The sequence below is a fragment of the Coenobita brevimanus genome, chromosome 27, assembly GCF_032717465.1.
Source record: "Coenobita brevimanus isolate Jiangsu-jjx chromosome 27, ASM3271746v2, whole genome shotgun sequence".
Lineage (NCBI taxonomy): Eukaryota > Metazoa > Arthropoda > Malacostraca > Decapoda > Coenobitidae > Coenobita > Coenobita brevimanus.
This window is the reverse complement of record NC_136980.1, coordinates 16452471-16476509: the sequence shown is the minus strand read 5'-3', so window position 1 is coordinate 16476509 and position 24039 is coordinate 16452471. Positions and strand designations below refer to the sequence as shown.

The window sequence follows — 24039 nt, the reverse complement described above, 5'->3', positions numbered from 1 at the left end:
TCACACGGCTTGTTTGTTAACAACTTTACACGAGAAATACTAGTGTAATTTGTACTAAAATTTCAGGGATGATGGGCTATGACCTGATGACCTGATTGAATTTTGCGCCAAATTGGGCCAAGGCCCAGGCTGCAGGCCCCAAAATGTAGAACAAATATAAATAGTTTTTGTTCATAACTCTTTTCAAATTCGTCATATCGACATGAAACCAAACCCTATAGGTGCATCTTTCAAGTCTTGATCCTATAACATGCCTCATTACGTCAGGGGGGTCACCCTTACTTAGCGGTATGAGGGGCAATGTCAGGTGGTTCAGGCCTAAAATGTCAAATGGGCACAAAATCGCCAATTTTCGCCTGATTAACTCCAAATTCTATGTGAGACACCTTTGACTAGATATTCTGTTGTGTTTCTACGTCAGCAGTAAAATGACTGCCAGGGACGGGTTTGCTGTACCTTGACACCGCTTCTTGTTTGTCTGTACTCTTATGTCTTTTGATTTTCCATTGATTCTAGCCATATTCTCATTGATCAAGACTACGTAACGCCTCTCCCTTAGCGATTTGTTTTGCCTATCACCCAACACGTCACCTTCATAGTAATGGAAGAGGTGTTGCTAAGTCTCCTGCGTCCTCCATTGAGTATGTATAGTGAGGGACGCCTTCTCGCGGTGGCACTGAAATGGACAGGCCACTCCTCTGCCTGGTTATACAGATGTCCCTGGATCCCTCCCTATCCTCGAAAGGAGAATGGTGAACGGAAAGAGGAGGACTGCTATTACCACCACTACTAAATACCACCACCACCACTACCACCACCATCACCACCACCACCACCACCACTACCACCACCACCACCACCACCACCACCACCACCACCACCACTACTACTACTACTACTACTACTACTACTACTACTACTACTACTACTACTACTACTACTGCTACTACTACTACTACTACTACTACTACTACTACTGCTACTACTACTACTACTACTACTACTACTACTACTACCACCACCACCACCACCACTACTACTACTACTACTACTACTACTATTATTACTACTACTACTACTACTACTACTACTACTACCACCACCACCACCACCACCACCACCATTACTACTACTACTACTACTACCACCACCACCACCACCACCATTACTACTACTACTACTACTACTGCTGTTACTACTACACGGTTTGGCATGGATTTAGGAACTAGAGTGGTCACATACAGCCTTCATCAACTCTTTTACTGGAAAATAAGACAATACTACGGCTCTACATCCTTTTCCACAACCTGGCCTAAAATTGCCGTCTTTCCATCGTGAATGCCGAGCTGTAGCAGTGGGTTAATACTAGACTAGGATGCTGATCACGAAGAAGTGCCGTGTAAAAGTAGCAGAGACGTAGAATTGGCCTTTTCTGCCTCTGAACTACGAGAAGTAAGCTGCGTATGGACGGAAATTTGTGCCAAGTTAAAATGAAGGGAGTGTAGGTGGAGATTTTGAACCTTTTTCAGTTTATATCTCATAATTCACTGGTAGAACAATATAATGCCACGGTGCGGCATCCTTTCCACGGCACTTCTTCGTGACTAGCACCATATTCTAGTGTTCATCTCCTGTTGCAACTCCACATTCTAGTTAGAAGGGGCATTTATATGCCAAGTTAGAGTAAACAGAGTATAGTTAGTATGATCTAACTATGTAGTTTCGCCTATATTTGCCATCTTCCCATCTTGACTGCTGGGGTATAAGAGATTAACATTACGATATGGTGTTTGTCACGAAGAAGTGCTGTGTAAAGGATGTACAGCCACAGTATTGTTATTGTTTGTCACTGAGCTATTATTATCACTAGAATATGGCGCTAGTCATGAAGAAGTGGTGTGTAAAGGATGGAGAGAGAGAGAGAGAGAGAGAGAGAGAGAGAGAGAGAGAGAGAGAGAGAGAGAGAGAGAGAGAGAGAGAGAGAGAGAGAGAGAGAGAGAGAGTTTCCTGATAGGAGAGTATAATTACTTTGTCCAGTGCTACCCCTGTTCAGTACTCTTACAGGCGATAGATGGACAGACAAACAGATTGATAGATTAACAGGGGATAGATAGACAGAGACATATAGATCGATAGATAGAGGAAAGATTGATGGATGGAGACCTATGGGCAGGTAGAAAGATGACTAAAGAGAGAGGGACAAGCAGACAGACAGGTAGATAGATAGACAGACTGATAGATAGGTGGACAGATGGCCAGATAGATGATTAGATAAAGAGAGAGGGAGAATCAGTCAGTCAGACAGACAGACAGACAGACAGGTAAATTATTAGATAGAGAGGGACAAGGAGACAGAGAGTCAGGTAGATAGATAGACATATGAATAGATAATGAGAGTGGAACAAACAGCAGAGAGAGAGAGAGAGAGAGAGACTGACAACCATCCTTTTTTTCAGAGGTGACTCATTTTTCCGTCCAGGTTTTCCCCTGCCCGGTTTTCTGGCTGTCAATATTTTCAAGCAACATCCAGACGAGGACTCGAGCACCACTGGGGCATTTTTGGCCCGTGCTGAGTCCGTCCCTTCTCCTAGAGTAATCAAAACTCATATGCCCTCCTCACTTCTCCCGCCATCCATTCTTGAAAGCTGTAAGGTGAGTGATGTTCACTCTCTCTCTCTCTCTCTCTCTCTCTCTCTCTCTCTCACACACACACACACACACACACACGCACACGCACACGCACGCACGCGCGCGCGCGCGCGGCATAAACTTCATTAAGCTTTGCTATATAAATGGTGACGCTTCACGTTTTCATCAGTATTATTTTTCTTTGCATTTTTTTTTTTCGATCTTGATATTAACATGAAGGTACCCTAGGTTAACCCAAGTCCTTATGCCAAATATAAATGACTTTGACCTATTTTGTAAGGTGATATATTCAGGTTTATTAAAAAAAATGCACATTTTAAATTGAAATATCGCAGAAAGTAATTGAGATACGGATAATTGGGTGAAAATCCAATGAAAAAAATGCTTGCTGTATAACTTTGGCTTAATATTTTGCCATTTAGCCTAGGAGAAAGTACAGAATTCAAATCTGCTCATTTTTTTTTTTTTCAATACATTCTAGAGAAAACCACAAAAGTTTTAAAGATATACATTTCTGGATATATAGCTCTGGTCCCCCTTATGATCTGAATGGAATATAGTTACAGTTTAGCATGAAGTTAGCCAGGTATTGAGACAAACGTAAAATTTACATCAGAGTTTTTCGACACCTTTGTCTCAGGTCCCTTGTTGATTTACACAAGAAGATACCTTATGGTCTTCAGATCTTGTTTATATTAAACATACTTCTATACCATTGAGAGGACAAAACCACAAAGCCAGCCAGAAGACAGGGCTTGTGTGCTGGGCACTGCCCAGGCCCTGTCTTCCCCTTTACTGTGTTTAAAGTCAGCCCACACCCCACTGACCGGGCTAATGTATGGCCCGGCCTGCACTATAGGTGCAGGAAATCTTTAAACGAACGAACGAACGAACCACTGAGAGTTACAGCGAAGCTTCCATGTTATGGCTACACAATAAAGTTAGCTAATTAGTTTTAATCTAATTTGGTCTCTCTCTCTCTCGCTGTCTGTCTGAAACTGTTAGGTACCAGACCCCACACCGGAGGGGGCGGGGGACGGGTATTGCATTAACTCGGTTTCTCTGTTTATCTCTCAACTTTTTGCGGAAGCTACTGGTGCAGTTTTAACTAAAATTGAAGGGATGAAGGGCTATGACATGATCACCTGATTAAAGTTTCGGCCAAGGCCCAGACTATGGGCCTCTAAAGTGTAAAAAAAAAAAAAAAGAGAAAAAAATGTTTTTTCTCCATAACTCTTTCAAAATCGTCATACCGACATGAAATTAAAACCTATAGGTGTGTCTTTCAAATCTGCATCGTATAACATGCCTCATTACATCAGGGGGGTCACCCCTCAGCTAGTGGTATGGAGGTCAGGTGGATTTGACCTAAAATTGCATATGGGCATAAAATCGTTAATTTTCACCTGATTTACTTCATATTTGATATGTGACATATTTGACTAGATATTCAGTTGTGTTTATACGTCAACACTAAAATGACTCACAGGGAAGGATTTGCTACTTCTTGTCGCCGCTTCTTGTTTTGATTTGTTTTGTTTCTACCGTAGTCCACAAATACGAACTTTAGCCGTTTAAATCATCTTTTGAAATAAGAATGGTGCAGATGATAATGAAGATGAAGATGATGATGATGATGGTTTACATTTTCATTCGTAGGTGATATATGTGGCTAGACATCCGGGTGACGTGTGTGTGTCTTACTACCACCTTCAACGACTCTTGAAGTCAGTGAATTTCAAGGGCGACCTGGAAGAGTTCCTGGATCTGTGGTGCCGAGATTTAGGTAAGGAGAGAGAGAGAGAGAGAGAGAGAGAGAGAGAACGAAGAATGGGACATTGCAGAAATTTAATAAACTGTTGATTTTAGTGCCGTTGATAGGAATAAAGTGCATCAATTGTTCTTCTTTTTCCTCTCCTTCTCCTGCATCTCCTTCTTCTCCGATGCCTTCATCTTCTTTTCCCTCTCTTCTCCTTTTCTCTCTCTCTTTGTTTTTTTGTTATCTTTTCTTCTTCACAGTTCTGCGAGGGCCATACTGGAGTCACTTAAGCGAGGCATGGGCAAAACGCACCCACCCTAACCTCCTCTGGCTATACTACGAAGACATGAAGAAGGATCTGCTGAGGGAACTTCAGCGCCTGGACCACTTCCTTGCCACAGGCCTGACGGAAGACGAGCTGCTGCAGGTGGCCCAGCATTCCAGCTTTGCCAACATGAAGGCCAGACCTGCCACTAACCTCAGTCTCATCCCGGAATCGCCTGGACTGATGCCGGGAGAGGCTGAGTTTGTGAGGAAGGGTGAGTTTAATTAGCTTCGTCGTTATTGTCTTCATAATCTTAATCATCCTCTTCTTATTTATTATCGTCATTGTCATCATCATCATTGTCATCATAATAATTATTATTACTTATTGTCTTCAGTACCATCATCATCATAATCATCATCATCCATTGTCATTGTCACCTTTGGCAACATTGTCATTATTATTGCCATCATTACCATCATCATTATCGTCTGTTGTCGTCGTCATCCGTCATCATCGTCACTGTCATCATCATCATCATCATCCCTGTCTTCGTCTTAGTGTTCATCATCATTGTCGTTACATCAGCATCATCATCATCATCATCACGATCATGATCATCATCCCTGTCTTCGTCTTAGTGTTCATCATCATTGTCGTTACATCAACATCATCATCATCATCCCTGTCTTCGTCTTAGTGTTCATCATCATTGTCTTTACATCATCATCATCATCATCATCATCCCTGTTTTCGTCTTAGTGTTCATCATCATTGACGCTAAGGGCCGTTTTCACAGTCGTCCCCAGTGCAGTCCCCAGTGGCCTACTCGCCTCCGAACACACGTTTTCGTTTTCACAGTCGCCCCCAACCAGCCTTCCGAGGCCTCTGTTGGGGACGGCATTCGGGACGGCCCGAACAAATTACTGGAACATTCTTGGGGTACTTGCAGCCTCCCCAACAGACGGTCCCGAAAGTAAAAAAGTAAAAGAATAATCACATGTAACATATTTTCATTATTATTTCAATATTATATACCCAATGTAATATTTCTGGGGTAAAAAACACACCCGGTACTGAAAAAAAATATATGTTTGTGTATTTTTATGAGATTTTCTACTATGTATCCGAATACTAGCCTTTCGCAGACGGGTGGAGGCTCCACAATAAACGGACCCGAAAGAAATACGAGAATGGTTGTCTAATGCATATTTTCTTGAAAATTCTAATATCTGTTGCCCGACGTAAAAGTTGATATAGCTAACACCCCGTTTAGAAAAGAAAATTTTCATGTATTAATAGTATATCCGTTAATAAACCACACCATCACTCATTGGACGTTATACATGTTACTTCATGGTTATTTTTACTTAAGCCTTTTTTTTACAGTACTTAACATTCATCAGCATTCAGCTTAATTCCGATTTCAAGTAGGAGTGTGGTGAGGTTGCCGTTAGTTAGCTCTTCAATCCGATGACGTTTCCTGTTTGTTATTTTTGCTGCATTCTTGCGAATATCTTCACTCCTGAATATATTAGTAAGAATTGTGTGAAGTGGATGTTCCAGCCATGTTATTTATCACATTCATTACATTCCAATTTCTAAATATTCTCTACATATGGAAAGTGTTTTCGCCATCCAGAGCTACCAACCCTACCGCATCAACACAGGCAGACGTCCCCATGTTAGTAAGGTCCCGAAAGCCATTCGGAGCGACTGTGAAATCCAAAGGTGCTTTTGGTTCGGGCCCGACACACGTTCGGGCCCAGAAGGTTAGGGACGACTGTGAAAATGGCCCTACATCATCATCATCATCATCCCTGTCATCGCCTTTGTGTTCATCATCATCGTCGTTACTTCATCATCATCGTCATCCCTGTCTTTGTCTTAGTGTTTGTCATCATTGTCTTTACATCATCATCATCATCATCATCCCTGTCATCGTCTTTGTGTTCATCATCATTGACGCTACATCATCATCATCATCCCTGTCATCGCCTTTGTGTTCATCATCATCGTCGTTACATCATCATCATCGTCATCCCTGTTTTTGTCTTAGTGTTTGTCATCATTGTCTTTACATCATCATCATCATCATCATCATCATCCCTGTCATCGTCTTTGTGTTCATCATCATCATCGTTACATCATCATCATCAACAACATCATCATCATCATCATCATCGTCATCATCATCATCACTGTCTTCGTCTTGGTGTTCAGCATCTTTGTCGTTACATCATCATCATCATCATCATCATCATCACCATCGTCATCATCATCCCTGTCTCTGTCGTAGTGTTCATCATCATCATCATCATCCCTGTCTCTATCGTAGTGTTCATCATCATCATCATCATCCCTGTCTCTGTCGTAGTGTTCATCATCATCATCATCATCCCTGTCTCTGTCGTAGTGTTCATCATCATCATCGTTACAACATCATCGTCATCATCATCATCATCATCATCATCATCACTGTCTTTGTCGTAGTGCTCATCATCATCATCGTCATCATCATCATCATCATCATCATCATCATCATCATCATCACCATCGTCATCATCGTCATCCCTGTCTCTGTCGTAGTGTTCATCATCATCATCGTTACATCATCATCGTCATCATCATCATCATCATCGTCATCCCTGTCTGTCGTAGTGCTCATCATCATCATCGTCATCATCATCATCATCATCATCGTCTTCCCTGCCTTCGTCGTAGTGTTCATTATCATTGTCGTTGCATCATCATCATTGTCACGGGGGAATGTGAAATTAAGAATTAAGAATGCTGGATGTTACCTGAAAAGAGACAAGAAATTAACTTGTGAAAATCTAGCAGTAAGTTTTATTCTACGCCAGCTTACTTCGCCGATTCTCTAAAGACAAGAATGTATAAACTTTCTCAAACACAGCAGAGACTAATTACTCACTAGTGCTGTTTGTAGTACTGTTAGCCTCTCGAGAAAGTGACTCCACCCCTGACAATCAGTAACTAACGCTAATAATAATAAACAGGTTCTTGCCGGTGCTTAACTCCTGGCTGGCACAACGGATTTAAGTTTGATACAAAGGAACTGGCCTAAGTACCAGTTATGAATATTGTAAAGAGTTTGTGCAAGCTAGGAGCAGCAACTAAAATAAGCTCAATGTGGAGAAATAAAACACGAGTCTAATTACATTAAGCTCAAAGAAAAGAACTGTAAATTTATTGATTACAATGAAATAAATTTACGTTATATGAGTCTCAAAAATGAATTCAAAACAACAAGGAAAATACACTCACTCACTCATTCAGAAGCTAGTTAAACTTAAGCCTAGAAAAACGAACAGAAATACTGGTCAGTGAAGGGGAGCTGAAACGAAAGTCTGGACGCCTGTGATGAACATCAACACACTGCTATTCGCTGTAAGCCCACTTTGCCAATTCACCGTCTAGGTGGAGATTCAGGAACCCGATGTACAACAGAGGAGCTGTTCTGTGCTGGGGACAAACAGTTCTATCCTCGAGGCGAATCAAAATTGACAAAATTCAAACGGGGAAAAGGGGTAGGGGCTGGCTGTGTTTGCTGGATGTTGGCGTGGTGTAACTCAACGGTCAACGGAAAGAAGGCGAACAATATAGGCTCATAATAAATCACTCAGCGGAAGCACTAATGTCATGGGTAAGAATGGTCAGTTGTGAAACAGTGACAAATGTTCTGAAAACCATCCCGATCGAAATGAATACATGGACGGTTGAACTGAGTGATGCCCAGTGGGAATTCCACTAGAGTTCGTGGTTTTCTCACTAAAGTACAATGTTACGAATTTGTATGAATACACTCGCGCAAATTCATGACATTACACCCCATCAAAATCAAATATCTCTTCAGAAAAATTTTACGATATACATACATATAAATCCTAACTCAGTCACACAAGATTCACACTGTGGTGTGTGTACTATCCTGCTACAGGAGAAAAGAGGTGGCAGCATGCGGCAGAGATGATTAGCTGATCTGCACGACAAAATTGCTACACCCGCCAGCTGCACCTGCGAAAGCAATCAAGGTGGAACATCAAAAGCGTCAGTGCGAGAAACAGTTTTTATTAAATTGCATTTTCTCTCTCTGCCTTGCAGTCAGTACATATGCTACAAAGAGTACACCCTAGCCGAAAATTTTATGTGACAGCCAAGCTTTGTACATTCGAGGTAGCCATTATTTTCGTATTGCATACATTATTAACCAGGAAACGTGGTCCCAGGATAGAATCTCAAAGGACCTTAATAGTTTACTGGTTAAACCTTAAACCTACATTATTATTAACCAGGAAACTTGGTCCCAGGACAGCATCTCAAAGGACCCTTATAGTTTACTGGTTAAATCCTAAACCTACATTATTATTAACCTGAAACGTGGTCCCAGGACAGAATCTCAAAGGACCCTTATAGTTTACTGGTTAAACCCTAAACCTATATTATTATTAACTAGGAAACGTGGTCCCAGGACAAAATCTCAAAGGACCCTTCCACTGTGCCAACAACTTGTTCTGGGCAGTGGGGAGTAACACCAAACACTTATTGCCTGGACTGAACTTCCAAAGCTTTGCCTTCTTATCATAATAAGCTTTTTGAACTTCGTGCGCCTTGATCAGTTCTTCCTTAGCTAACTCGCACATCGACTGGAGGCGGTCAGCTAGATCAAGGATTTAGGTGTAGGTGGTCTTGACTTCAGGGTCGGGTTCTTCAAAATCCCATAACTCGTGAAGGACTTGAAGTGGTCCATGGACCGACCTTCCATACACCAGTTCAAAAGGTGAGAACTTCAATGAATGCTGTGGGGCTTCTCGATATGCAAATAGAAGAGGAGCAATGAACCGCCGCCATTCCTTTGGCTGTTCGGCGGCCATGCGCTTTAACATCTTCTTGAGAGTCCCACTGAACCTCTCACACAACCCGTTACACATGGGATGATAAGGTGTAGTTCGCAGGCCTCGGATGGATAACAACCCGAATGCTTTGTTCATCATTGCAGTGGTGAACTGCAAACCCCGGTCGCTAAAGACCTCCTTGGAGATTCCTACGCGACAGAACACTTCAATCAATACCTCAGCAACAGTGACGGCCTCTATATTCTTAAGGGCCACGGCTTCAGGCCACCGTGTGCCGAAATCAGCAATAGTGAGGATATACGTTGATCCATCACTTGCCCTAGGAGAGATTGGCCCAACAATGTCAACTGCTGCTCTCTCGAACGGTTCAGAGATTATAGGCATTACTTTCAGTGGCGCAGGATGGACACGTCCCCGGTCAGTGATACGCTGACACACACATCACAGGAACGCACAAGCCTTGTTATTTCCTGTCCCATTCCTGGCCAGAAAAAGTCAGCATGGATGTGGTCAGAGGTTTTCTTTTGGCCCATGTGACCTCCCATCACTGAACAATGATCTAATTTGAACACTGCTCGGCGATACTTCGCGAGAACGATGAACTGTAGTCGAACCTCACTCTGGGGTGTTTGTGACTCACGGTATAGCCATCCTCGCTTACGAAGGAACCTGGCTTGACCTCCCCGTGAATACTTAATCACTTTACCCTCCAGCTTCTTCTGCACTGAGGCAAGTGTCGGGTCAGACTGTTGTTCTTGGACAACATCTTGACTACGAATCAGATCTTGTGGCATTGCGAGGGTCAACGGAGTGACACGATTCGGAGCCTTGGCCATGGCTCGTGTTACTGCAACAGCCGAAGTCTGAGTAGGAACATCTACGGCACATCTGTTTTTGACGCCTGGTAAGTTGCCGATGATGAGGTCAAACAAAGGTTCTGGCATGACAACAGCAGCTGTCAAGCCAGTGTAGAAAGGAGATGCCACCTGGATACGTGCCTCAGGGAACAATCTCACTGATCCATCAATAAGTCTAACTTGGATCTGCTTACCTGTGTACTCGTCGGGCCGAACTAAACTTTGCTTGACGGAGCAACCTGAGGAACCATTATCTCTCAGAACATTTACAAAAACACCTCCCACAAACCCTGGCTGAGCAAGAAAGGCAGTGTTACTGGTGGAAGGGTCTGAGGAGGTAGCAGCCAGTCATAGATGAGATTGCGGAATGAACGATGCAGCAAATGTGGCGCCCTGAGAACTAGATGCCTGAGGGGTCGTGCTCACCATCTGAGGAGTTGGAGCATTGACCACCTGAGATGGAGAGTTCACTGTCGCTGGGGGACTACAGTCGTTCTATTTTATCAAGGCAGTTTGGGTCGGGCTCTCTGGGACCTCACTCTGTTAGCTCTGTTGCCACATCGTCGCCACACACGTGCACTCTCTCTCTCTCTCTCTCTCTCTCTCTCATGTTATATATTAGCTACTACTAATTGTATTTTCTTAATTTTTTCTCTTGTTTTCGACTTTTTTTCCACACCACCCCTGAGGTAAAAGTCTATAGGTGCGTTTTTTTTTCTTTTTTTTTTTAATAGCTTCCATGGCGGGAGACTGACCGAGTATGACCCACTCACGCAGGGGCTGTCCCTCGTGTCACCACCTGACAATGTCTCAAAGGCAACGCTGACAAGTCTTATGAGATTTATACTATACTACAGCTTTTTTATTGAATTACATCTAAACAGAGTGTTTAAAATTCATTTATAAGTAGTTACTAGCTTAAAATAGGAGAGTGTGTGAGAGAGAGAGAGGTGAACACAAATAATTACACGTGTGTCGGCGGCGATGTGACAACAGAGCTAACAGTGTGAGGTCCCAGAGAGCCCGACCCAAACTGCCTTGATAAAATAGAACGACTATAGTGAACTGTGGAGAAGTACCTTTGCTGGTGGGGTTGGCACCACTGTGCACTTGTTGTGGAATGAAGGCTGCATTTGCATCCTGCCTCCAATACACTAAAGTCGATTGTCCTGACTGAGGGTTACGTGGTTTCTCCTTGCTCTGCTGCTGCTTGAAATACAGGTACTGCTGCTGGATAGGGTTCTGCTTGTCGTACCGCTTCCACTCAGGTTTCTGGGTATTTTGCCCCTGGTCCTTCTTCTGCTGTTTGTTTGGACCTTGGCCATTATTCTGAGAACGGCCTTGTTGCTGGGGTTCGGTCTGAGATGGTTTCCCAGATTTGTCAGCTTTCCTGTTCCAGGTGTGTTGCTTACGAGTTTAATACCCGTACACAGTGAAGAATGCATCAGCCTTCTCTACCATTTGGCTGGCATTCCTTACTTGGCAGATCTTAAGCTGAGCCATAAGCTCAGCAGGCCACGACTTTTCTAGCTGCGTGGCAGCATAAGGTCAATTATCCCCTCTTGCGTGGGAGGAGTTTCATCTTTCTCCATCCACTCATCTAAGTAAGCAGTAAACCGATCAAGAAACTGAAAAGCAGTCTCCTTTTCTTGTAGACGCGCCCTCATAAACTGACTCCTGGTGTTGTCAACTGTGAGACCATACGCGTTGACGAGTGCGGCCTTCATCATTTTATACATAAGATTGTCTCCATGAATTCTATGGAGAATATTGAGGGCAGGGACCTCAAAAAAGCTAAGAAACTGGAGCAGCTTAGCTACCTCATCCAGCTGGTACAGCTGAGCCATGCCTTCGAAATGAGCTATGAATGGCTCGATTCGCTCACCTTCCTTGTATGGAGGAAGCTTGATGTGTGGGGTCGCCAGAACATGTGTAAGAAGAGCGCTCATGGAGCTTGGGTTAGCGCACCAGATGTGTCTGAAGCCAAGGAGTCTCGCTTGAGCTTCAGCATCTCAAGTTCATGTTTCTCACATGCCTCGCGTTCGGCACGTTTGTGTTCTCGTTCTCTCTCTCGTTGTTCTCGCTCATATCGCATTGTTCTCGTTCGTATTCGCCTTCTCTCTCGCATTGTTCACATTGTTTTTGCTTGTGTTCATGTTCTCTCATGCGTTGTTCTCGCTCGTGTTTGTGCTGAATTCGACGCTTTTCACGGGCATCATTCTTACGTTGTTGCTCGTAACTAAACTGTGAGAGCACATACTCTTTTATTTGTTGGGGGTCAGTAAGCCCCATATCTATGGCTTCCTGTACATATATTTCAGTAGCCATAATGCTAACTCAACTAAGGCTGAGTAGACTAAAGACTGAGTATTGACTGCTATTTTCCAGAGAAATGCCAATAATCATAAGTAAAGAATATAGACACAGGTTGGTGGTGACCAGTTTTATGAAGTTAAACTGGTAAAGAAAGAAAATTAAAAAAAATGCAACTGACTGGGAAAACTATTATGTAAAATTAATAGAAATGAATCAATAACCACCAGTAAGAAAGTACCTATAGACTTTGATGATAAATACCTAGGTGTGAGTGAGTGAGTATTATCTCGTTAATAACTTAAGAGCTAGGAGTTAATATCCTGGAATGAGGTCACCAGATGTCACGGGGGGATGTGAAAATTAAAAATCAATAATGCTGGATGTTACTTGAAAATAGAGACAAGGAATTAACTTGTGAAAATCTAGCAGTAAGTTTTACTTTATGCCAGCTTCCTTCGCCGATTCTCTAAAGACGAGAATTTATAAACTTTCTCAACAGTACACAGCAGAGACTAATTACTCACGAGTGCTGTTTGTAGTACTGTTAGCCTCTCAAGAAAGTGACTCCACCCCTGACAATCAGTAACTAATGCTAATAATAATAAACAGGTTCTTGCCGGTGCTTAACTCCTGGCTGGCACAAAGGATTTAAGTTTGATACAAAGGAACTGGCCTAAGTACCAGTTATGAATATTTTAAAGAGTTTGTGCAAGCTAGGAGCAGCAACTAAAATAAGCTTAATGTGGAGAAATAAAACACGAGTCTAATTACATATAGCTCAAAGAAAAGAACTGTAAATTTATTGATTACAATGAATTAAATTTACATCATATGAGTCTCAAAAATGAATTCAAAATAACTAGGAGAATACACTCACTCGCTCATTCAAAAGCTAATTAAACTTAAGCCTAGAAAAACGAAAAGAACTACTGGTCAGTGAAGGGGAGCCGAAACGAAAGTCTGGACGCCTGTGCTGACCATCAAAATGCTGCTATTCGCTGTAAGCCCACTTTGCCAATTCACCGTCTAGGTGGAGATTCAGGAACCCGCTGTACAATGGATGCGCTGCTCTACGGTGGGCACAAACGGTCCTATCCTCGAGGCGACTCAAAGCTGACTAATTCAAATGGGGAAAAGGGGTAGGGGCTGACCGTGTTTGCCGGTTGTTGGCGTGGCCTAACTGAACGGTCAATGGAAAGAGGGCGAACAATATAGGCTCACAATAAATCACTCAGTGAAAGCACTAATGTCGTGGGTATGAATGGTCAGTTGTAAAACAGTGACAAATGTTCTGCAAACCATCATGATCGAAGTGAATACATGGACGGTTGAACTGGGTGATGCCCAGTGGGAATTCCACTAGAGTTCGTGGTTTTCTCACTAAAGTACAATGTCACGAATTTGTATGAATACACTCGCGCAAATTCATGACATTACACCCCATCAAAATCAAATATCTCTTCAGAAAAATTTTACGATATACATACATATAAATCCTAACTCAGTCACACAAGATTCACATTGTGGTGTGTGTACTATCCTGCTACAGGAGAAAAGAGGTGGCCGCATGCGACAGAGATGATTAGCTGATCTGCATGACAAAATTGCTACACCCGCCAGCTGCACCTGCGAAAGCAATCAAGGTGGAGCATCAAAAGCTTCAGTGCGAGAAACAGTTTTTATTAAATTGCATTTTCTCTCTCTGCCTTGCAGTCAGTACATATGCTACAAAGAGTACACCCTAGCCGAAAATTTTATGTGACAGCCGAGCTTTGTACATTCGAGGTAGCCATTATTTTCGTATTGGATACATTATTAACCAGGAAACGTGGTCCCAGGATAGAATCTCAAAGGACCCTAATAGTTTACTGGTTAAACCTTAAACCTACATTATTATTAACCAGGAAACTTGGTCCCAGGACAACATCTCAAAGGACCCTTATAGTTTACTGGTTAAATCCTAAACCTACATTATTATTAACCTGAAATGTGGTACCAGGACAGAATCTCAAAGGACCCTTATAGTTTACTGGTTAACCCACCCCGTCCCGTCGACGTATGGGTACGTTGCAACGATTTGCATTTGCCAGTCCCGGCGACGTACCAGTACGTCGTGCAATTGCCAGGTCCCTAATTTGCACAATTTTCAATTATCGCGCTTGAATTTTCGTATGTATACACGGGACACCTTCCTCTATTCCTCTACAAGATGCCAAGCAGGGACAATGCCTTACACCACATAACCTCCCCCCTCCCCCCCTCACCCCATTGTCTTGGCAAAGGACCTGTTACCAGTGACCTGGCTAATAAAGATATTCAGGACCAGAGTGATTCCCCAATCGATGACAATGTGGAGGACAATGTTTACATAGCATTAGAAGAAGAAACAGCCAGAAATAATGATTAGGTAATGTGGCAAAAAAAGGTCTGGTATAGTGATTAGTTAGTGAGTGAAACAATGCTTATAATGCATTTATTATTGCTTGAAAACCAATATACTCTCATACTACATATACATTCGTACCAAGTAAATAAATAAATACCGTTTATGAGTGGATAAAATAGTTACCCTCCCATAGAATTCGTTTTCTTTGGTGCCAGCATGTTAGAAAACCCAGTCAGGTAAGGAGGAACTCCTACCTAGATTGGGTATTTAAAACCTCAGGTGAGCGATTTCTCTATGAATTTTCGATGTTTCTCACCAAAAGCGAAGGTGTTAGCCAAAAAAAAAAAAATCGAAAATACCTCGGGACTGGGGGATGTCGGAGGTGCGGAAAACCTCGGGACATGACGGGTTAAACCCTAAACCTTTTTTATTATTAACCAGGAAACGTGGTCCCAGGACAAAATCTCAAAGGACCCTTCCACTGTGCCAACAACTTGTTCTGGGCAGTGGGGAGTAACACCAAACACTTATTGCCTGGACTGAACTTCCAAAGCTTTGCCTTCTTATCATAATAAGCTTTCTGAACTTCGTGCGCCTTGATCAGTTCTTCCTTAGCTAACTCGCACATCGACTGGAGGCGGTCAGCTAGATCAAGGATGTAGGTGTAGGTGGTCTTGACTTCAGGGTCGGGTTCTTCAAAATCCCATAACTCGTGAAGGACTTGAAGTGGTCCATGGACCGACCTTCCATACACCAGTTCAAAAGGTGAGAACTTCAAGGAATGCTGTGGGGCTTCTCGATATGCAAATAGAAGAGGAGCAATGAACCGCCGCCATTCCTTTGGCTGTTCGGCCGCCATGCGCTTTAACATCTTCTTGAGAGTCCCACTGAACCTCTCACACAACCCGTTACACATGGGATGATAAGGCGTAGTTCGCAGGCCTCGGATGGATGACAACCCAAATGCTTTGTTCATCATTGCAGTGGTGAACTGCAAACCCTGTTCGCTAAAGACCTCCTTGGAGATACCTACGCGACAGAACACTTCAATCAATACCTCAGCAACAGTGACAGCCTCTATATTCTTAAGGGCCATGGCTTCAGGCCACCGTGTGCCGAAATCAGCAATAGTGAGGATATACGTTGATCCATCACTTGCCCTAGGAGAGATTGGCCCAACAATGTCAACTGCTACTCTCTCGAATGGTTCAGAGATTATAGGCATTACTTTCAGTGGCGCTGGATGGACACGTCCCCGGTCAGTGGTACGCTGACACACACATCACAGGAACGCACAAGCCTTGTTATTTCCTGTCCCATTCCTGGCCAGAAAAAGTCAGCATGGATGTGGTCAGAGGTTTTCTTTTGGCCCATGTGACCTCCCATCACTGAACAATGACCTAATTTGAACACTGCTCTGCGATACTTCGCGAGAACGATGAACTGCAGTCGAACATCGCCCTGGGGTGTTTGTGACTCACGGTATAGCCATCCTCGCTTACGAAGGAACCTGGCTTGACCTCCCCGTGAATACTTAATCACTTTACCCTCCAGCTTCTTCTGCACTGAGGCAAGTGTCGGGTCAGACTGTTGTTCTTGGACAACATCTTGACTACGAATCAGATCTTGTGGCATTGCGAGGGTCAACGGAGTGACACGATTCGGAGCCTTGGCCATGGCTCGCGTTACTGCAACAGCCGAAGTCTGAGTAGGAACATCTACGGCACATCTGTTTTTGACGCCTGGTATGTTGCCGATGATGAGGTCAAACAAAGGTTCTGGCATGACAACAGCAGCTGTCAAGCCAGTGTAGAAAGGAGATGCCACCTGGATACGTGCCTCAGGGAACAATCTCACTGATCCATCAATAAGTCTAACTTGGATCTGCTTACCTGTGTACTCGTTGGGCCGAACTAAACTTTGCTTGACGGAGCAACCTGAGGAACCATTATCTCTCAGAACATTTACGAAAACACCTCCCACAAACCCTGGCTGAGCAAGAAAGGCAGTGTTACTGGTGGAAGGGTCTGAGGAGGTAGCAGCCAGTCATAGATGAGATTGCGGAATGAACGATGCAGCAAATGTGGCGCCCTGAGAACTAGATGCCTGAGGGGTCATGCTCACCATCTGAGGAGTTGGAGCATTGACCACCTGAGATGGAGAGTTCACTGTCGCTGGGGGACTAGTGAACTGTGGAGAAGTACCTTTGCTGGTGGGGTTGGCACCACTGTGCACTTGTTGTGGAATGAAGGCTGCATTTGCATCCTGCCTCCAATACACTAAAGTCGATTGTCCTGACTGAGGGTTACGTGGTTTCTCCTTGCTCTGCTGCTGCTTGAAATACAGGTACTGCTGCTGGTTAGGGTTCTGCTTGTCGTACCGCTTCCACTCAGGTTTCTGGGTATTTTGCCCCTGGTCCTTCTTCTGCTGTTTGTTTGGACCTTGGCCATTATTCTGAGAACGGCCTTGTTGCTGGGGTTCGGTCTGAGACGGTTTCCCAGATTTTCAGCTTTCCTGTTCCAGGTGTGTTGCTTACGAGTTTAATACCCGTACACAGTGAAGAATGCATCAGCCTTCTCTACCATTTGGCTGGCATTCCTTACTTGACAGATCTTAAGCTGAGCCATGAGCTCAGCAGGCCACGACTTTTCTAGCTGCGTGGCAGCATAAGGTCAATTATCCCCTCTTGCGTGGGAGGAGTTTCATCTTTCTCCATCCACTCATCTAAGTAAGCAGTAAACCGATCAAGAAACTGAAAAGCAGTCTCCTTCTTCTTGTAGACGCTCCGTCATAAACTGACTCCTGGTGTCGTCAACTGTGAGACCATATGCGTTGACGAGTGCGGCCTTCATCATTTTATACATAAGATTGTCTCCACGAATTCTATGGAGAATATTGAGGGCAGGGCCCTCAAACAAGCTAAGAAACTGGAGCAGCTTAGCTACCTCATCCAGCTAGTACAGCTGAGCCATGCCTTCGAAATGAGCTATGAATGGCTCGATTCGCTCGCCTTCCTTGTATAGAGGAAGCTTGATGTATGGGGTCACCAGACCATGTGTAAGAAGAGCGCTCATGGAGCTTGGGTTAGCGCACCAGATGTGTCTGAAGCCAAGGAGTCTCGCTTGAGCTTCAGCATCTCAAGTTCATGTTTCTCACATGCCTCGCGTTCGGCACGTTTGTGTTCTCGTTCTCTCTCTCGTTGTTCTCGCTCATATTGCATTGTTCTCGTTCGTATTCACCTTCTCTCTCGCATTGTTCGCATTGTTTTTGCTTGTGTTCATGTTCTCTCTTGCGTTGTTCTCGCTCGTGTTCGTGCTGAATTCGACGCTTTTCACGGGCATCATTCTCACGTTGTTGCTCGTAACTAAACCGTGAGAGCACATACTCTTTTATTTGTTGGGGGTCAGTAAGCCCCATATCTATGGCTTCCTGTACATATATATTAGTAGCCATAATGCTAACTCAACGAAGGCTGAGTAGACTAAAGACTGAGTACTGGCTGCTATTTTCCAGAGAAATGCCAATAATCATAAGTAAAGAATATAGGCACAGGTTTGTGGTGACCAGTTTTATCAAGTTAAACTGGTAAAGAAAGAAAATTAAAAAAAATGCTACTGACTGGGAAAACTATTATGTAAAATTAATAGAAATGAATCAATAACCACCAGTAAGAAAGTACCTATAGACTTTAATGATAAATACCTAGGTGTGAGTGAGTGAGTATTATCTCGTTACTAACTTAAGAGCTAGGAGTTAATATCCTGGAATGAGGTCACCAGATGTCACGGGGGGATGTGAAAATTAAAAATCAATAATGCTGGATGTTACTTGAAAATAGAGACAAGGAATTAACTTGTGAAAATCTAGCAGTAAGTTTTACTTTATGCCAGCTTCCGTCGCCGATTCTCTAAAGACGAGAATTTATTAACTTTCTCAACAGTACACAGCAGACTAATTACTCACGAGTGCTGTTTGTAGTTTTTTTAGGACTACAGGCCACCTCTCTACCGATTGAGCCACCCCTGACAATCAGTAACTAATGCTAATAATAATAAACAGGTTCTTGCTGGTGCTTAACTCCTGGCTGGCACAACGGATTTAAGTTTGATACAAAGGAACTGGCCTAAGTACCAGTTATGAATATTGTAAAGAGTTTGTGCAAGCTAGGAGCAGCAACTAAAATAAGCTTAATGTGGAGAAATAAAACACGAGTCTAATTACATATAGCTCAAAGAAAAGAACTGTAAATTTATTGATTACAATGAATTAAATTTACATCATATGAGTCTCAAAAATTAATTCAAAATAACTAGGAGAATACACTCACTCGCTCATTCAAAAGCTAATTAAACTTAAGCCTAGAAAAATGAAAAGAACTACTGGTCAGTGAAGGGGAGCCGAAACGAAAGTCTGGACGCCTGTGCTGACCATCAAAATGCTGCTATCCGCTGTAAGCCCACTTTGCCAATTCACCGTCTAGGTGGAGATTCAGGAACCCGCTGTACAATGGATGCGCTGCTCTACGGTGGGCACAAACGGTCCTATCCTCGAGGCGACTCAAAGCTGACTAATTCAAATGGGGAAAAGGGGTAGGGGCTGACCGTGTTTGCCGGATGTAGGCGTGGCCTAACTCAACGGTCAATGGAAAGAGGGCGAACAATATAGGCTCACAATAAATCACTCAGTGAAAGCACTAATGTCGTGGGTATGAATGGTCAGTTGTAAAACAGTGACAAATGTTCTGCAAACAATCCTGATCGAAGTGAATACATGGACGGTTGAACTGGGTGATGCCCAGTGGGAATTCCACTAGAGTTCGTGGTTTTCTCACTAAAGTACAATGTCACGAATTTGTATGAATACACTCGCGCAAATTCGTGACAGTCATCATCATCATCATCATCATCATCATCATCATCATCATCATCCCTGTCTTCGTCGTAGTGTTCATCATAATTGTCGTTACATCATCATCATCCCTGTCGTCGTCGTAGTGTTCATCATCATTATCGTTCCATCATCATCATCATCATCATCATCATCGTCATCATCATCATCATCATCATCATCATCATCATCATCATCATCCCTGTCTTCGTCATAGTGTTCATCATCATTGTCGTTACATCATCATCGTCATCATCATCATCATCATCATCATCATCATCATCATCATCATCATCCATGTCTTCGTCTTAGTGTTCATCATCATTGTCGTTACATCATCATCATCATCATCATCATTATCCCTGTCTTCGTCGTAGTGTTCATCATCATTGTCGTTACATCATCATCGTCATCATCATCATCATCATCATCATCATCATCATCATCATCATCGTCATCATCATCATCATCATCATCATCATCATCATCATCATCATCATCATCATCATCATCATCATCCATGTCTTCGTCGTAGTGTTCATCATCATTGTCGTTACATCATCATCGTCATCATCATCATCATCATCATCATCATCATCATCATCATCCCTGTCTTCGTCGTAGTGTTCATCATCATTGTCGTTACATCATCATCGTCATCATCATCATCATCATCATCGTCATCATCATCATCATCATCATCATCATCATCATCATCATCATCATCATCATCATCATCCATGTCTTCGTCGTAGTGTTCATCATCATTGTCTTTACATCATCATCATCAACATCATCATCATCATCATCATCCATGTCTTCGTCGTAGTGTTCATCATCATTGTCGTTACATCATCATCGTCATCGTCATCATCATCGTCATCATCATCATCATCATCATCATCATCATTATCCCTGTCTTCGTCGTAGTGTTCATCATCATTGTCGTTATATCATCATCGTCATCATCATCATCATCATCATCGTCATCATCATCATCATCATCATCATCATCACCATCATCATCATCATCATCCATGTCTTCGTCGTAGTGTTCATCATCATTGTCTTTACATCATCATCATCAACATCATCATCATCATTATCCCTGTCTTCGTCGTAGTGTTCATCATCATTGTCGTTACATCATCATCGTCATCGTCATCATCATCGTCATCATCATCATCATCATCATCATCATCATCATCATCATCATCATTATCCCTGTCTTCGTCGTAGTGTTCATCATCATTGTCGTTACATCATCATCCTCGTCATCATCATCATCATCATCATCATCATCATCCCTGTCTTCGTCGTAGTGTTCATCATCATTGTCGTTACATCATCATCGTCATCATCATCATCATCATCATCATCATCATCATCATCATCATCATCCCTGTCTTCGTCGTAGTGTTCATCATCATTGTCGTTACATCATCATCATCATCATCATCATCATCCCTGTCTTCGTCGTAGTGTTCATCATCATTGTCGTTACATCATCATCATCTTCACTCACCTCATTAAGGGATGCAAGCCAGTGAGACAAAGTAGGTTAAGCATGTCAGGTTTGAATGACCAGTTTACATTATGCTAAGCTGGGCATACAACGATACACAAGATGGATGGTATATTGCACCCTTGTATCGTGTGGTCCTGGCTCAGTCTGCTGGTATGGGGAAAGCAGAGATTTAGGTTTCATCATGAAACTACTAATCCACCATGCAGTCAGTGAAAGCATAAAAGTGGAGAGTATTAAGGATGTAAAGATTTATGGAAAGTAGTACAAATGTAGAAAAGAGGGAGAGGGAGTGGGAGACGGAGGATGAGATGGAGGGATGGAGTGGAGAGGTATATAAGACAGGGGGATGTGAGCTGGGGAGAGGCCTGCGAAATGGCACGAGACAGGGTGACATGGAGGCTATTTGTTTGTGGGCACCCGTTACGGGATTAAGACGTCTGGCTATACGCAGATAAACGGTAAAGATTTATGGGAAGTAGAAACTGTTATCGCTGACTGAGCCGTCCCTGCAACGCATGAATCTATATTGTTACTGGGTAAGGAAGCTCCCTAACACCTCTTCTTTAGTGATTTATTTTGAGATATGGCTGGTTAATATCCTTCTGCACGTTATTTTTGCAGAGTATAGTGATGTTAGAAGTAGTTATGTAACACTGAACAGTACAGTAAGGCATACTAAACAAACCGCTTAGGAAAAGGTGTCAGGGACCTTCCTTAACTGACAAGAACACGGGCCATGGTGTAATATATGGACCACCCTTAGCTTGAAATAGGTAGATATAAGCTGGGTGAGATTAAGGTGAGCCCACAGATAAAGGTGAAGTAGCATGTTTTACCTGACAGATCCATAACCCTTTGCAGCTCGGTTGATGGCCAAGTGAAGTCAGATTGGGTCAATTTAACTATTAATGAAGGAGACCCATGTCCACTTCATTGCTGTATTTCACATAAATTCACGCAACTGCGACTTAGTTTTCAAGTTGAAGGTGTGACCCAGTTCCATCAGGTGAATTTACACTGAGTATTGTATGTTCTCAGTGGCAGCGTTCTCAGTGTTGATCCTGTGTTCTTCTCTCCCTACAGGTGCAACTGGGGACTGGGTCAATCGCTTCACTTCCCAAATGAAGGCCAAGTTCCAGGTACCATACTCAATTTTTTTTTTTTTTTTAGCATGATTTGAGTATGAGATTGTTACTTTATGCTTTTATTTCCACTCCTGACACTTTATGGCCAATCTTGAGTTAGTATTATGATGAAAAATTTATACTAAAGACAATGATCTGTGATATTATTGAACCACTGCAACTGAGATTTGTTTATTGCAATAATTGACTAGGATCTTTATTCTTCTTCAGGCTTGGGTGGAGACAGGGAGTAAGGGAGTCAGGGAGGTGCCACCTAGGTACACCCAGGGATAAAAGTTCACTTAACTTTACACCTGTTCTGCTTCCCACTCTCCTCTGTTGGCTGATGTTCAAATGGTGAGAAGCCTGGTTTGTTTCTCATCCCATTAATAATGCCCTCTGATCTAAACTATTAGCTGTGGAGGGCTGGGTGATGTCCTGCTCTAAGTGAAGATAAGTGAACTCATTCAGCTCAGTTTAAGGACACATCCGATGCATGGATGTCCGGAGGGGTGGGTGGGTTGTAGTATGGTGTTGTGATCGAGGTGTTGTATTGCCCTGCACATGAATACAGTAGGTAGGTGTTGTTTCATTGTTAGTGTTGGAATATCTGGAGGTGGGATATTGTTGTAGAGGGTTTGATAACGTTTGTGTGGTGAGTGTTTTATGTGCCTAGGTGTGTTGTGTGTTTCTTTCATATAAGGGCAAGGGTATTGTGTATTGGAGACTGCTGCTGCAGAGAATTGTGTGCCCCTCATATCGAGGTAGTTCTGACAGGGAGGATTTTTGTTTCAGATTGCAAATTAGCTGTCGGTGTGATTTTGGTGGAACCAGTGGTGATGCATAAAGCATTATTCTGTATGATCTGCAATATGTTGTAGCGAACATTTGATAGGATGGGAGCCCATGCCGGGGAGGCATATGACATTACTCATCTAATGTTTGTTGGGTAAGGAGAGTGTTTCTTTTTGTTCAACAGAGTGTGGCCTTATAGTTGGCCTTAGTGAACTGAATCTGAGGATGCACCGCCTCTTGATGTACATGGCCCTTGAAGGTGAGTCCAATGTTATATGTCACTCCAAGGGTCTTAACAGAGGGTGTGTGTGGCACATGTACATTGTTAAGTGTGATGTGGGGGGAGTACCTGTGGTCATGTTTACTGCTGATGATGAGTGTGGTGCTGGAGTTCACTGGGGCAATCTTCAGCCTGTTGTCCACACAAGTCAGCAGTGTGCTGAGTAAGTCCTGTTGCGGTGTGCAGTCTGTGTTTGCATCGAAGTGTGTGGTTATTTTGGTGATGTCATCTGCATAATGAGGCAATGTTTATAAGTGGCTGGGGTGTGGGAATATGCGTGTATAGGTCGAAGAGTATGGGTGAGACAAGAAGGCCC

At 43.1% G+C, this 24039-nt stretch overlaps 1 protein-coding gene across 1 annotated transcript; it reads left to right on the top strand.

Annotated features, from left to right (window-relative positions):
- Positions 1-601: 601 nt before the first annotated feature.
- LOC145394474 (sulfotransferase 1B1-like) lies at positions 602-23495 on the top strand. The gene is made up of 6 exons (XM_080268328.1): positions 602-641; positions 2480-2652; positions 4309-4435; positions 4669-4947; positions 22608-22663; positions 23352-23495. The coding sequence occupies exons 1-6, from the start codon at positions 602-604 to the stop codon at positions 23493-23495; spliced, it is 819 nt and encodes a 272-aa protein (XP_080124454.1).
- The last annotated feature ends 544 nt before the right edge of the window (positions 23496-24039 follow it).

Coding starts and splice junctions, on each gene's coding strand:
- LOC145394474 (XM_080268328.1), top strand. CDS start 602: ATGGAAGAGGTGTTGCTAAGTCTCCTGCGTCCTCCATTGA. Junction 642..2,479: donor TCTCCTGCGTCCTCCATTGA/GTATGTATAGTG, acceptor TTTTCCGTCCAG/GTTTTCCCCTGCCCGGTTTT. Junction 2,653..4,308: donor CCATTCTTGAAAGCTGTAAG/GTGAGTGATGTT, acceptor TTTCATTCGTAG/GTGATATATGTGGCTAGACA.